Source organism: Symphalangus syndactylus, chromosome 8 (genome assembly GCF_028878055.3).
Source record: "Symphalangus syndactylus isolate Jambi chromosome 8, NHGRI_mSymSyn1-v2.1_pri, whole genome shotgun sequence".
In the NCBI taxonomy this organism is placed as follows: Eukaryota; Metazoa; Chordata; class Mammalia; order Primates; family Hylobatidae; genus Symphalangus; species Symphalangus syndactylus.
In genome coordinates this window covers 22,625,858-22,641,564 of record NC_072430.2, presented here as the reverse complement: position 1 = coordinate 22,641,564, position 15,707 = coordinate 22,625,858, and the positions used below count along the sequence as shown (strand labels likewise).

Here is a 15,707-nt window from a genome sequence, read left to right as displayed (position 1 = left end):
TGAGGAACTCTGGGTGGTGGGGAGTGGAGGATGAGCAAGGGGACATGAAGACGCTTGGTGGATCCTGGGGTCATGGGCTGGTATCTGATTCCTCCCCTGTGATTCCTTCTTGGGGACTCCAAGACAAGACAACGAAGACTGGAGCTCTCCAGAAACAGATGGGTCCAGGTCTGTAAGCTGAGGATTCAGTCCCCTCTGGATTCAAGCCCAGCATGTGCCTTCCCAGCCAGACGCTCCATGAACACAGTTCAGGGGGCCCGGAGAGAGCACTGTGACCTGGAGCCCACACACAGCCTCAGCAGGCACAGGGAGACTCAGAGACAACATGGGAGGGGTTTGCAGTCACACGCAGGCAGGGACCAGCTCAACCCTTCTTTAATGTCATCCAGGAAGGGGGCCAGGGATGGAGGGGAGGGGCTGAGGAGTGAGAGGCAGTTATTTTTGGGTGGGATTCACCACTTTTCCCATGAAGAGGGGAGACTTGGTATTTTGTTCAATCATTAAGAAGACAAAGGGTTTGTTGAACTTGACCTCGGGGGGAACAGACATGGGTATGGCCTCAAGAAACATGACCCCAGCAGCTTCAGTCCCTTTCTCGTCAATGGTCAGCACAGCCTTATGCAGGGCCTGGAGGGAAGAGAAGCAGAGACACGTTCTAAGGCTGAGCTGTGCCCCAGCCCAGGCCTCGAGCAAGGCTCACGTGGACACCTCCCAGGAAGCGCTCACTCAGGCCTTTGCTCCCCCTGGATGGCCCTGGCCCTGCACATCCTCTCCCTCCCTGTCACACAGGCCTTGCTCCCTTCTCAAGGCTTTGGCTGATGGGGCTGGCTCCCCTCTGTCCATCTTCCTGACAAGCGCCTGGCACCCTGCTCAGGGTGCACCCACAACTCAGAACAGGGAAGAGCATCGTCACTCCACGTCTGCCTCCAGGGCTCTCTCCTTTCTGGTACACGGCTTGAAGCCCCTTGAGGACATGGAGCCTGACAGTGACCTTCACAGTGTCCAGACCCCAAGAGAACGCAGCCATTCAGGGAACTGCAGTTGTCCTTTGGTCACCTTTAGTTTTCCAAAATAAGTGTCATCTTTAGCTGAAATCATTCATTAATTCAGACACCAAATCTCACAGATCGAAGGAGTCAGAAAGTCCTTTGAAACAACTTAGCCCAAACCTTTCTGTGTCAATATGGATAAATCAAGGCCCAATGTCTAGAAGGTCCTGGGCAAAGATGAAATTCAGGGTCAGTGACACAACCTCAAGGCAGGCCCTGAAAGTGCCAGCTACACAGCAGGCCCCTGCCTGGCTTTTCTGTCTGACCATGTCCCATGTCAGTGAATCCCAGGCATCCTCAGGAGCTCAGCCTCTGTCTTCATTTGTTTCCCTTGGCCCCTTCCTCAGCCTCAGGACAGAACTGCAGCCCCCACACATTCTTCCCTACAGACACCAGGGTGCAACAGGGTCGTCAGGGTGATCTCACCTTGGAGAGCTTCAGGGGTGCTTCCTCTGTGACCCCCGAGAGGTCAGCCCCATTGCCGAAGACCTTAGTGATGCCCAGTTGACCCAGGACTGTCTTCAGATCATAGGTTCCACTAATGGACAGTTTGGGTAAATATAAGCTGGCAGACCTGCGGTGCAGAAAAGAAATTCAAGGCATGGCACAGCATTCTTCTTGTTCTTCTGGGACCTACCACAGTGCAAATGTTTTCTTTTCTGATTATTTCTGCTACTTACTCCTGTGTCCTCCACCCATGCTAAGATGGGAACTCAGCTTTGGTTTGTTCTACTTTTAGCTCTTCTACATTAAGTCAAAGAATGTTAACATCAAATGAATCATGAAAGCTTGAAATGCCACCTCCTCTGATATTCTAGGTGTCCTGGAAGGCTGTCTCATCCTGCCTTGTAGTGTTGGGTCACCTGGCGCCCAGCCTGGAACATCCCCGGGGCCCTACACCCAGAGAAACACGCGGCTGGTGGCAGTGCCCAGTGACACCCGTTTAGTGGGTAAGAGAAGAGTGAGCACACCAGGCTGAGCGCTCCCCTCTGGTTTTCCATGGGGAGACAATGCCGCCCCGAGGAGGGTCTGGTGTGAGCGGGCAGCCTGGCTCCGGGCTCTCCGATCCATTACCCTCTGAGCCTCCTTGCTCTTTCTCAACCCCTGGAGCGGAGACCTCAGGAGGTGCTGGCGTGGAACAGAGAAATTCCAGCCTCAATTCTTGTTATGAACCCGACACCTTTTGTATTTTCATCTTGGTTTTACAGTGTACAAAATGAACTAGATCAGCAGGGCATGGGCATAATTATGAATGCACACACATACACTAATGTATGGCTCATGTTCAAGTACCATTTACTACAGGACACCCAATCTAATGGCACCGATAAAGTGACAGAGAAACTCAAGCCTTCTGCTAACGCGCCCTGGCTGTTCCAATTCCAAACTTTGCTTTTCTGGGCCTTGCCACACAGGTTCTTCCCTCATCCCCCCAGGGACATTCTACCCTTGAACTACACACTCCACTGCTGCCTTTGCCAGGAAGCCCATCTGTTCCTTCTTGGTTCTGCCAGAATGTGTGGTGGTGCTGCTGTCCCTGCCCTGGGCACTGGATATTGGGAAGGGACAGTGTCCACGCTGGAGTGGGAAGTCCCAGGGATGAGACCTTTACCTCCTCACCCCTGGTACTGTCCTCCTCATGGAGCATAGCTGGCACCACCTGAACTCGGTGGTGGCCTCATTCTGGAAGCCAAGTTTTTGCAGAGTAGCAGTAACCCAGGGATGTGGGGTTCACCCTCCCCAGCCCTCTGGCCAGTCCTGATGGGCCTCAGTCCCAACGTGGCTAAGAGGTGCGGGCAGCTTCTTGGTCACCCTCGGGTTGGGGAATCACCTTCTGTTTTCATTTTCCAGGAACTTGGTGATGATACCGTGGGTGAGTTCATTTTCCAGGTGCTGTAGTTTCCCCTCATCAGGCAGGAAGAAGATGGCGGTGGCATTGCCCAGGTATTTCATCAGCAGCACCCAGCTGGACAGCTTCTCACAGTGGTGGATGTTAAACATGCCTAAACGCCTCATCATGGGCACCTTCACGGTGGTCGCCTGGTCCAGGTGGAAGTCCTCTTCCTTGGTGTCCTTGACCTCAAAGGGTCTCTCCCATTTGCCTGGAGAGAAGGGAAGGTGGGCATCACCAGGGGTGGGTGAAGATTTGGAAGAGTGTGACAGAATAAAGGAACCATGAGTCACCTCCCTGAGAAGCCCTGAGCCCCCTTGACGACACACATCCCTCGAGCCTCAGCTTCATCATCTCTAAAAGATGCTGAAACCAACCATCCAAGCTGCCAAAAAAGATTGTGTGGGGATAATTCAAAACTAGAGGAAGATGCAGAAATTCTACATCGCGGCGATTTCAGGCTAAGAGATGCCATCGTGGCTGTGCATTTTTATTGGAATCATATGCTTATTTGAGGGTGTCTTGGATATCACAAATAAAATGTTGGAGCATCAGGCATATTTGGTACCTCCTGTCTAAGGCTCCCTGCCCCTTGTTAATTGGCAGCTCAGTTATTCATCCAGGGCGAACCTTCTGCTTACTATTCCTGAGAGCTTTCCTTATCCTCTAGATTGGCAGGGGAAATGCAGATGCCTGAGCAGCCTCCCCTCTGCCATATCAAGAGAGCTTCCCCATCGAGGCATGCAGAGTGGACAGGGGCCTCAGGGGCCCCTGATCCCAGCTTTCTCACTGGACAGAAGGAGGAGACTGGGGCTGTAGAGGGACCTGGGCCTGCCGTAAGGCCACAGCAGAGCCAGGACTTCAGCTGTGCTGACTGCAGCCTGGCTGCTCTCCACTGCCCTCCTTTGCCTCAAGAGCAAGGGAGCCTCAGAGTGGAGGAAGCAGCCCCTGGCCTTGCCTCCCACCTCCCCTCCTCTATGCTGTTTTCCTGGGACAGTGGGAGCTGGCTTAGAATGCCCTGGGGCCCCCAGCACCCTGGCATTTTAACCCTCCAGGGGCAGGAAGGCAGCCTTAGATACAGAAGAGTCCATCACCTGCTGTATGCCACACACTATCCCCACAGTCTTTGTCATTTGTTTAATCCGAAAAAACACCTGACAGCAAGGATGGTATTTTGTCCATGCTAAGATGGGAAATTAGCACCTGAAAGAGGTAGAATGCATTGTTTTTGTCTAAAGCTAATCGTGGTAGAGGCAGGATTTGAACCCAGGTCTTTCAGACTGCAAAACTGATACTGATTCCAGGACACTGGAGTCGTCTAAAGTATGTTCCATGAAACTATCACTTTATGCAGTGTATTACAATTTGTTCTATAGTTCTAAGCATTATATATTCTACATATACAGTATACACAAAGGCATCAAAGGCTCTGAAAAGTTCTGCGGAGCTGTCAGCGGTTTTGAGAATTTAATCTATTATTTCCTCAAATTACTCAATGATGGAAAACATTTTAGTGTTTGTGTGTAGAAAACTGAAGAACCCACGCTGATATGCATTGCTATGGCCTGTAATGCATTGCCAAGGAGAGTTCAAGAACTGATGGTTTGAAAATATTTTTGGTTGTTTCTATAGGAACAGCTCAGGCTGGTTGAGCAAACCTTACCTTTAAAGAAGATGTAATTCACCAGAGCAAAAACTGTGTCTCTGTCAAGCTCCTTGACCAAATCCACAATTTTCCCTTGAGTTCCCTTCTCCACGTAATCGTTGATCTGTTTCTTGGCCTCTTCGGTGTCCCCGAAGTTGACAGAGAAGGCTTCTGAGTGGTACAGCTTTTTAACATCATCTAAAAACTTATCCACTAGCTTCAGGCTCTCGTTGAGGAACAGGCCGTTGCCGGTGCTCAGCTGGAGCTGGCTGTCTGGCTGGTTGAGGGTACGGAGGAGTTCCTGGAAGCCTTCATGGACCTGAGCCTCCGGAATCTCCGTGAGGTTGAAATTCAGGCCCTCTAGGATTTCATCGTGAGTGTCAGCCTTGGTCCCCAGGGAGAGCATTGCAAAGGCTGTAGCGATGCTCACTGGGGAGAAGAAGATATTGCTGCTGTTGGACTGATGTGCCAGCTGGCGGTACAGGCTGAAGGCGAACTCAGCCAGCTTAGGGGTGATCTTATTGAAGGTTTGGTGATCCTGATCATGGTGGGATGTATCCGTCTTCTGGGCAGCATCTCCCTGGGGATCCTCAGCCAGGGAGACAGGGACCAGGCAGCACAAGCCTGCCAGCAGGAGGATGCCCCACGAGACGGAAGACGGCATTGTCCTGCAAGACAGAGATGGGGGGGCCAGGCCCCGAGTCAGGGCACATGATGACTCCCAGTGATCAGGGTTGACACCACGTGGAAGTGCCTAGGGATTATTAAACCAGCCTGTGCCAAGTACTTGCCAGCATCAGTAACACCGAAAGAATCAGAAGAATGGCAAAATGTATGTAGTGCTTACCATATGCCAAGCACTGTTGTACGTGCTCACATGTGTTAACTCATTGCTTTCTTGTAACAATCCTGTTAGGTGCTAATGCTACTATCCTTCTTTTACGGGTGAAGAAACCAGAGCCAGAGAGATTAGGTCAGCTGTTAAATGTCACTGAGGAAGCAGCAGAACCAGAATCCTACATCTAGGTCCTGTGCCCAGGCTCTGGACAGCAACACTTACATCTGCAAAGACCCTAAGATGCAAATGGTACAGCCATTGTTTTACAAAAGAAGAAAATGAGGCACAAGAAGCGGAATGGGCCTGCCCACGATTATCCAGGAATCGGGCCAGATCAGAATCAAGAATCATGTCAAGCTGGAAGCCCTTGGAGGGCTTCTATCTAATCCCACTATCTAGTGGCCAGAGAAACTGCTGCACAGAAGGGAAATGCATCTTGCACAATGGCAACAGCTGGAGCATGGCGGGGCTGTGATTAAATCCCCTGGGAGCTGTTCCCACCCAACACTCACAAGGATACTCAGCCCTTAGGGTTTTTTTTCCCAAGAGAGGGGGTTGTCCCCACAATGCTCTGTGGTCCCAGACACAAGAATAGGCTGATGTCCCTGCAGTCAGCTTACCTGCCATCTGGGTCACCAATGGTGTCCCAGTTCTGGGCTCTTGCTGTCAGGGGCTTTAGAGACGCTCATCTCTCCTGAAAGCAGGGGTTTGTGCTGCTTTAAAGGAGATGGGGGAGGTGGGAAGTGAAAAAACACCTCTTTTAGCTTCAGATAGACCTGGGATCTAATCTGACTCTGTCACTTTCCAGATGTGTGTGCCGGGACAAGTCACTCATCTCTCTGGTCCTCATTTTGCCTCATACATAAAGTGATGTTTATTTATTAGAATTTAGTGAAATAAGTCTAGACACCAAACCTTACATTAAAAGGATCTGAGAGGGCAACTCTTTTGAGGGAGGGGTTGGCAGGTGTTGCAAATTCAAAGCCTTTAGGCGATAGGCCAGTGAGGAATACGTGTTTCATACCTGGGGCTGAGACAATAGGGGGTGGTGGGGCCTGTGGCTGAACCAGCGAGAGCAGGCTCTGCCCAGCAATGGTCAAAGTCAATGTCATCCACAGCAACACAGAACCTGCCCTGCCCCACAGTGCTCCTTCTACTCCAGATATGCCCAGGCTTCGGACCACCAGCCTGCAGCCCCCTAGGTAGAACCTGCCGTCTTCGCAGATGGGAAAACTGAGGTCCTAGCTGAGGAGAATATGCCTGGCAGTCACATAGTTAACTACTAGTCACAAAACTAAAACCATCGTCTTAACAAAATACAGAGAAAAAGGTGTCCTTGAATTTGGGAAATGAAAAACTGGAGAAAAAAAGTTGGAAATAACAAATACTGAGATTCTTCAACGCCCTTGGACTTCTAAAAGTTTCTTTCCAATAAAGCAGCAAAATGAAGCACAAAGCTGGTTTCTCTCCACCACCTTTCTCCTGGCCCTCATGCCTCTAAGTAATCCAAATGGAACAGACCAAACATTACATAATACATGTTTGTATTTTTCTTCAGCTAGCTAGTGTTGTTAGAACTGAAGACGGTGCTAAAATCAGTGCTGTGTATTTCCATCTCCCTTAGATTTCTCTTTCACTTCCCAACTGAATTGTGTGCAGTCCTTCATGGTTTATGGAAATTCCCCCATCATTACAGGGCTCACTGGTCAGGAGGGAGTTGGGCCTCTGCAGGGTGGGGACACTAAATATGCTGAGTGGCCTCAGGGCCAGAGGTTGTGGCTTCTAGCCCTGGGAGGGCCATCACTATCCACTTGGCCTTGAGCAAGAATCCCCTGGTCCTGGGGCCTCACTGTCCCCATTTGTGCAAAGTGGGGCTGGGAGAAGACTTCACAGGGGTCCTCTGCACGCTAACATAGGTTTTTTTTTTTTGAGACAGTGTCTCGCTTTATCCCCCAGGCTGGAGTGCAGTGGCGTGATCTCGGCTCACTGAAACCTCCGCCTCCTGGGTTCAAGAAATTCTTCTGCCTCAGCTTCCCAAGTAGCTGGGATTACAGGCGCCTGCCACCACGCCTGGCTAATTTTTGTATTTTTAGTAGAGCCGAGGTTTCACCATGTTGGCCAGGCAGGTCTTGAACTCCTGACCTCTTGATCTGCCTGCCTCGGCCTCCCAAAGTGCTGGGGTTACAGGTGAGAGCCCCTGCACCCAGCCAGGATTCTTGGCTAGAATGGTGGCATCTGGGTTCAATGTCGCAAAACAGATGGAGAATTCCCATGGCTAGGCATAAGGAGAGGTGCCCTCCTAGACAGGGGGCTACTGGGCTCAAAGGAGGTGGCGAGGCTGGTGCAGGGAGGGTGGAGAGGGGGTGACAGCTGGGAGGAGCACATTCCCCCACACCCACCCATCTTTCCTGGTGTCACATCACCTACTCTGGTTTCCTCCTTTCACAGTGAAGAGTTTGAAGCCCAGAGAGGGTCAGGGCCTTGTTGAGGCTATACAGCAAGTCAGTGACAAAGCTGGAACAAGTCTTGGCTTTCCCAGCACTCAGCTCATGGACTGAGACAGCTGTGTCCTCAAATCTCAGATGATAAATGTCAGAATTGGGCTCTGATATTGGTCTCAAGCATCGTGCTGGATTCATTGTGCCTCCCAAACTGTTCCTTATAACATCAGGACTCCAAAACCTGCTCTCTCCTGGACCTTCTATCAGAGGCAGCACCCTGCACCCCTAATAGCTAGTGCCTGGGAGGGCGACAGGAGAGGAGAAAGTAGATGGCCAAGTACCCCATGGTGTATGGACACTGAGGCCAAGCTTTAAACCAAAAGAATGAAGTCTTCATGGTGACATTTCTGGGATCGGGGCAGGTGGGAGCGCTCTTTGCAGGGCCAGGGAGTGGGAAGCAAGCCACTTCCTGCCTAATCTCACACCATGTCTACCCGGGAGCATAAAATGAGGGACCAAGAGCAACCCGGCAGGGTGCAGGGAAGAGAATCTCGCCTACGGCCAAACAACCTGTTGAACTGGGCAATAAATAAACCCAAGTGTGACCAGGCCCTGTCACTTACTGTCAGGGGGCCTGGGGTAAATGACTTCACTTCTTTGAGCATTGGCTTCATAGCTGTACAATGGAGAAAAGAATCCTTTGGACAGAGATGAAGAATAACTGACGGAATGCATGAGTAGGCACCAGGTGTGGAATCCCTCCCGGTACCTGCACACAGGTTGCGCTCCTGCCTGAGAGATGGTAGATTTCTTCCTGGACAGCTACTGCACTCCCCAGGACCATTTCAGCAGGAAGGGGCTCCTGCTCAGCAGCGAACAGCATCTGAGTTTGGCAAATTTTCCATTAAATTATCCAACTATTTGTTTACTGCCTGCCAGCTGCCTAACCCTATGCTAAGCAAACATCAGCCTCAGCGTCACCATCGTTGCTACACTCAATAACACCAGGTGTTTTACAGGCGCTGTATCATCTAATCTGTCCTCAAAGCTTACCCTATAAGGTGCAAATTATTAGCCCTATTTTATAGATAGAAAAATTGAGCCCCAAAGAGCATTAAATAACTCACTAAAAATCACAGAGCTACTTGCTTACAAAACTGAGATTTAATCCTAAATGTTTTGTCTGGGATTAAACAGATTTGACTCCAAAACCTGACATTTAATCACCTCTGTGTACAAAGCTGAAGCCAGAAGTCTTGAAGCAGAAAACTTCAGAGGCAGCCTGGCTAAATGAAGAGGGGAGCATCAGTTTGTGGCTAAAATTAGAGGCTCTGAGGCCAGATTGCTCCAGATCAACTTGCTATTAGCTGTGTGACCTTGGACAAGTAACTTAACCTCTCTGAACCTCAGTTTCCTGGAGATGAGAAAGGTGGACTTTGTCATAGAGCTATTGTGAAATTAAATATGCACAAAATGCCAAGAAGTGCCTGATGCACAGTAAGTTCTCGAGAATACCAGTTCTTGCTGCTATTGCTGCAGGTCTTTTAGAGGCGTTCTATAGGAAACTGGCCACCTTGGCCTTGGTCATCTTTTTGACCCATCTCCAAAACTCAGTGCAGGAAAAATTAAATCCTTCCAACACTCCAGAGATCAAGGTCGGGTGGGGTGATGGGAGGGGACAGAAGTCAAAGGTTATCATGTTTTCCCAAGAGAACAGAGAGGTTGAGCAACTGTCTGAAGTCACCGAGCATCAGAGAGGCCTCAAGTCCAGCCCAGGCTTCCTGATCCCCATCCAGCGCCTGAGGCCCAAGAGAAACCGTGAGCACTAGGGCCAGCCTCAAGAGTTCGGGGGCCTGGAGCCAGGTGCCTGAGCTGGAATTATGGATGGTGTGTGATTTGGGGCCAGTTATTAACCTCTCTGTCCCCATCTTCCTCATCTGTAAAATGGGAATCACACTAGTAACTGCCTTGGAGGGTTATGAGGCTTAATCATGCACTGAGCTTAGCCGTGGCCTGCCGCAGAGCGATTATTCAGGAAGGCCAGGTTGAGCCCTGGGTGACTGTGCCCCTCACAGCTTCCTGTCCTCCACTGGGACAGGAGGGCCCAGAGGTCCATGGTGCATGGGGAGGCCCATTTTGATGTAAGGCTGAGGCCTGGCACAGGTCTGCTCTTGGTCATACCTGGAAGGGATGGAGAATGTGATCCGGCGTTCCTCCCCACCCCTCTCTGGACCTTAACCTCCTCATCTATAGAAGGGGAGAAGGATGCATGCCCAAGCAGTAGGAGAGGTGGTGAGGCTAACAGGAGACAACAGACAGGAGCCCCCGACAGACACAGGAGCTGCGCAAACAGAAAGAAACGGCTGCACTTTGTTGCTGTTGCTGTATCTTGGCTGGTGTCCCCCCCTCCTGGGGTGCCAGGACTGCAGACCTAGACACCCTCATCCACTTCTGCTTACAAGAGCCAGTGTATCCACCAGGAGGTACCGAGAGGGGACCGGGCAGGACTGGGAAGCAGGATACAACCCTCATGGTTTCTGTTATTATGAAAATAGCTCAGCTGCAGCCCCTCCATCTGCCCTGCACCTCAGCGGGCAGATACCCACTCCACAACCCGCCTCCTGCCCCAGACCTGCTGCCTGCCTGGGCCGTGGGGGACTCGGAGGCCTCTGCAGAGCCTCTCGCAGTGAAAGGTGAAAGGCATACTTACGATTCACTGTCCCAGGTCAGTGGTGGTGCCTGAGGCTGAGGAGACAGAGCCCTGTCCTCGTCCGTATTTAAGCAGTGGATGCAGAGGGGCAACGGGGGAGGCTGCTGGTGAATATTAACCAAGGTCACCCCAGTTATCGAAGGAGCAAACAGGGGCTAAGTCCACCGGCTGGGCTCTGAGTCGCCCGCCCACGCTGCCCGGACGCTTTGCCTGGGCTGTGTACAGCTTCCACTGCACATACCGAAAGGAGTCATTGTACCTGGCTCAGAAACCACAGCATCCTGTGTCCAAGGTGGAGGGGGTGGTGTGAGTCAGACAGTCTCTGGGAGAGTACCACTTAGCTGGCCCTCTGCTCTCACTGCATAATCCTTAGTGGCTGTTCCACTGGTAGCAAGATCTACCATTTACTGAGTCACCGCAAATTGCCTGATGCTGAAGACTTACTGCTGCCCTGGGAGATCAGAGTGGGTTAGAGCCCATTTGACAGATGAGGAAACTGAGGTTCAGAGCAGAGAGGCCGCTCATCCAAAGTTACCCCGTCAGCCTTAGACACAAACACCCTCTCCATGGTACTGATGGGAAATGTGGAGCATGACTGAGGCAGACACAACCGTCAGGCTGGCATGGGGGGCCATGAGACAGGGTAGAGGTGGGAGAGCACATCTGTAAAGAGGAGCTGTGCTGCCTCAGGCAGGCCGCTTCACCTCTCTGAACCAGGAATTGTTTCACCTGCATCCCAGAGAGTTGGAAGTTTCATTCCCAAGCATGCTTGTGAAGTGCCTTGGGTGAAGTGTCTGGCACACAGTAGGCTCTTTATGTGGGTCTGCACAGCCCTCTGCTTAGCCTGCCCCGCAGGCTGCTCAGAGCAGGAGGAGGTTCAATTCTGACCAGCCTCAGGCCTGTTTCTGTTTTTGCTTCTGAAAAACCAGTGTGATCTGTATACAGCTTGGATTTTCTTTGGATACATGGCCCCTACCCTGGGGTTGTTGGAGGCCTTTGGGGACTGCTGGGCGTGGAGGGGAGGGGAGGTACAGGGTTGAGGCTAGTGGGGCCTCACTTGATTGCAATCCCTTTCAAAGCCTAAATCAGATTGCATCACCCTCTGTGCAACCCGCAAACCTGCTTGGGAGCTGGCGTATGCGCCGTAGATACTTGCGGAGTGAATGGATGAGTGCATTTTTGCCCCTTCTGTCATTCACCAGTCCCACTTATGCCTCCACCTTGGGGCTCTACCAGGCGAGTGACCCACAGGATCCTCCAGCACACATATTCAGACCAGGGAACCCTCTTACTGGCTGTGAGGCCTCAGGTGAGTTGTTTAACCGCCCGGAGCCTCAATTTCCCTATCTGTAAAGTGGGGATGGTGGTGGTATGTACCTTGTTGAGCTGCTGTGAGGATTAAAATGCAACAGTTCAAGGAAAGCTCAGAGCCAGGTGCTGGGTGTGCCCGGAAAGCCCCTTCTCATGCTGCCCTCCCTCCCCCGTGTCAGGGGTCTCCCTGGTGTCACTGGGGTACGGTGGGTGGCACTTGAAGAGCTTCCCTCCAGGCAGTCTCTCATTCAGTTACCCTGTGAGGGGAGTAGGTACCACCCCCCTTTCAGGCAGCGGGAAACTGAGCTCAGACTCCCCTCCCCTTCTCTCTGAGTTCCCTTCCCTGCCAGCTCCATCCCCTGGCTTCAGGGCCCCTGTCCTTCCCCTGAGCTGGCTGAATGGATATTCCGTTACTCTACGTCCACTCACAGCTCCAGCGCTGGGCTGTGGTTGAGGCTGTGGTTGAGGTCGCCTGTCCTCGGTACCTCCTGGGCGTTTCTTCCCCTCTCTGGGCCTTCGTTTTCCCATCTGCCCAATGACCCCCACTCCAAGCCCCGCTGTCCCTCCCACTTGTGGAACTGAGTGAGCAGCAGCAGCAATGTCCCACCTTTCCTGCTCTCCTCAAGCTCTGTCTCCTCCTGAAGGCTGGCAGGAGGTTGCCGCCCCTCCTACCTGGAATTCCTGGCTGCAGCAGCAGCGGCTAGGCCTTCCTCGGAGGCCTGACCCCCTCCTCCTTCTTTGTTCAGCTCAGGACTCTGAGGGTTGCTGCGTGGAGGCAGTGCACGCCCTGGGCACAGTGCCCAGTTCCTGCCCACCCAGGAAGTAGGCTTCGGGCGGAGGCAATAGGTTGGGGGCGGGGGGGAGCTTGGACAGGAAGTGACCTTGCCCATTGCCCGGCAGACACAAGACTGGGCCCTCATAAACTCAGACAGCCCTGCATGTCACCTGTTCTAGCTGCTCTGTCAGCTCTGTGACCCGGGACAAGTCACCCTCCCCCTTTGAGCTGCCGTAAGAGGTACAGTCACACTGCCCAGAGGATTACTAGAAATGACAGCCCTTGCCCTCCTGGCACAGACCTGGCACCAACATCTGGCAGGTTTCTGGGGCCAACTGCAGAGGAAGAGAACTGAGCCACCTATGAAATGCCCAGTGCTCAGCCCCGCGGCTGGGCAGGTCTGTGTGCACTGGGGAGGTGTGTGTCATAGGACCTGGCTGGGTGAAGAAGGGATTGCAGTGGGGAGCTGGGGCTTTTGGAGGAGGAATGAAGAAAGCATGGGTGGGAGCAGGTGGGGCAAGTAAGGGGCTCAGAATTTGGGGTCCTGCTCTTTTGGGTCAAGGGCTCTAGGCTCAGCCCCTGCCCTGCTCTGGACATCCATCCTGGGAGGAAGGGCTGGGATGATCTGGAAAAATGCACCAGGACAAAATCCCGGGGGGTGGGGCAGGAGGGGCGAGAGTACTCAGTGGCCATTCACAAGGGCACAGTGCCCCCAGGAACCCCAGGACATGATGGGGAAAGTCTTGTCCACGTGGTTACTTCCAGAATTGTCTATTGCAGCATCTGGGCTGATCCCCCCGGAGGAAATGTGTCATGGGAAGATCCTGTGAGCTGGTCATGAAAAGGGGGCATCTGGGGGAGGCCCTGCCCTGCCACAGGGCCCTGCCTGGAGATGGGAGCCTCGTGGTATGGGCTTGATAGGGATGTGAGAGTCGAGATATGGGGTCTGCAGCAAAGAATCGGGTAAGGGGGTGGGGTGTGCCAGTGGCCCTGGGCCAAGTAAATCAAGACTGAGTGGTTGGTCAGGAGAACAACAGTGAACTTCATGGGAGCTGAACTCATTGGCAAAGTGCCCCGGAGAGTGCTGGCCACCCCACAAACACACACACGCACCATACACACCCTCACTATGCACCCTCCTTCCCAGGTGCCAGCTTCCTTCTTTGAGAGGCAGCGCAGGTCACTGGTTAAGGCGTGGGCTCGGGATCTAACATCTAGGGCCAAGCCTTAGCTCCATCGCTCTTTTTGTGAGCTCTTAGACAAGCCACTCAACCTCTCTGCACCTCGGTTTCCTCATCTGTGAGATAGGAAGACTCTAAGAAGTGTCACTTCCATCAGGACTGTGAAGATCAAATGAGATAATAGCATTTAAGCACTTCAGGCAGCCTCTGGCATGTGATGGGCCCCAAGTCAATGCTAACCACCAAAGGCCGTGACCCTTGGGGATGTGTCCTGGCTCTGAAAAACCTTATAGATGGGTCTCAGGGGTCTAAGTGGGGGAACAACTTCTGCGTTTGGCCCCAGACTTGGGGAGCAACACCTGTTGTTGAGGGATACCTCCTCAGATTCAAACTTCCATTTTTTCCAGAAAAAGGCCATCAATCCCCTCTTTAGGGGCCGTGCTCATTTTGGCTTTCTGAAGGTGAAGGGCCAGGTACCTTTAGCATCTTTCTGAGCACCTGTGACATGCAGAGGGTATGGGGTGACTGCAGCTAGGCAGACTTGGATCTGGGGGAGGGCCTCAGTTCTCTGAGCCTTGGTTTCCTCATCTATAAAATAGGGATAAAAGTTTCTTTCCCACATAGTTGTTCTGAGGCTTACATGAGGTGATGCTGGTGGGGTGTTTAACACAGCGCTCTGTTAGCATAATGGACACTTGTGTCTGTCTTCTTATAACTCATTTAATGAATGAATGAAGTTTGCACCATTTGTTCACCTCCTCCAGTCATCTTTCAAATTAACCAATTTGTAAAACCCCAGCAGACACACTTTCCTTCTGTGTGTAACCTCCTGAACTGCTTCCTGTGTGTTGGGGAGGGGAGGGGGAACTTCTGCATTTTCTGGAACTATTTGGCCTACTCATAGCTTCTTTTTTTTTTTTTGAGACAGAGTCTCACTCAGTCACCCAGACTGGAGTACAGTGGCGCAATCTTGGCTCACTGCAAACTCCACCTCTCAAATTCTGGAATTACAAGCGATTCTCGTGCCTCAGCCTCCAGAGTAGCTGGCATTACAGGCATGTGCTGCCAATTCCAGTTAATTTTTGTATTTTTAGTAGTGATGGGGTTTCACCATGTTGGCCAGGCTGGTCTCAAACTCTTGGCCTCAAGTTATCTGCCCACCTAGGCCTCCCAAAGTGCTGGAATTACAGGTGTGAGCCACTGTGCCCAGCCTTTACTCTTTATCCTTACTCAGACAGAGAAAAATAAGGCAAAGCTATACATTGTAAGGGGCAACATAGTTAAAAGAAGGAATAAAAATGCATCTATAGCTTCATCCCCTTCTTGTTAAAATTAATAAAACTAACGTTTTATTGCAACTAACCTTTTCTGAACTTTATTTTAACTTTACTCTTTTGAGGTTATGGGCCATGATGGTCATTATGGATTGGAAGCTTTTAAGAGACTCAGTGTGTCCCATTGAACTATAATTATGATTTGATTTTAGATGGTCAACTTGTCGCATTTTGGTCAATAGGAACCCTTTTAAGTTATCTCTTTATCCCTTTGACAATCTCTGTTGATGCTGGCAAGGCCGCCATGTTCATGTTCCAGGTCTGTCTTCATTTTTTCTTGCCCCAAGACATGGCACTGGGGTATCTTCCCTGGGAGAGGAAGCGAGCAGGCAGTGACAGAGGCCTTCTGGGAACCACAGGCAGGGCTGAGCGTGCAGGACTCACCCTTGCATGGGGACTGTGGGAGACCCAGCAGGACTTTAGGGCTTATTATTCAAAAATACATGCCCTGCATGGGTGGCTTAGGTAACAGAGAGCAATAGGGCTATTAATTTGCCCAACTCCGACCTTGGCTTCAAATTGTTCGATTTAC

At 51.7% G+C, this 15,707-nt stretch overlaps 1 protein-coding gene across 3 annotated transcripts; it reads right to left on the bottom strand.

The window, feature by feature from the left end:
* Window positions 1-335: 335 nt before the first annotated feature.
* Window positions 336-12,672, bottom strand: SERPINA1 (serpin family A member 1). Of its 3 annotated transcripts, none has more exons than XM_063645497.1 (5): window positions 12,558-12,672; window positions 4,604-5,253; window positions 2,881-3,151; window positions 1,476-1,623; window positions 336-627 (listed from the first exon to the last, which is right to left on the bottom strand). In XM_063645497.1, the coding sequence occupies exons 2-5, from the start codon at window positions 5,247-5,249 to the stop codon at window positions 436-438; spliced, it is 1,257 nt and encodes a 418-aa protein (XP_063501567.1). In that variant the 5' UTR covers window positions 5,250-5,253; window positions 12,558-12,672; the 3' UTR covers window positions 336-435. The 3 variants fall into 3 exon arrangements, with proteins under 3 accessions (XP_063501567.1, XP_055144265.1, XP_055144264.1); XM_055288290.2 differs by having other exon boundaries at window positions 12,493-12,654; XM_055288289.2 differs by lacking the exon at window positions 12,558-12,672 and adding an exon at window positions 10,575-10,804.
* Between the last annotated feature and the right edge of the window lie 3,035 nt (window positions 12,673-15,707).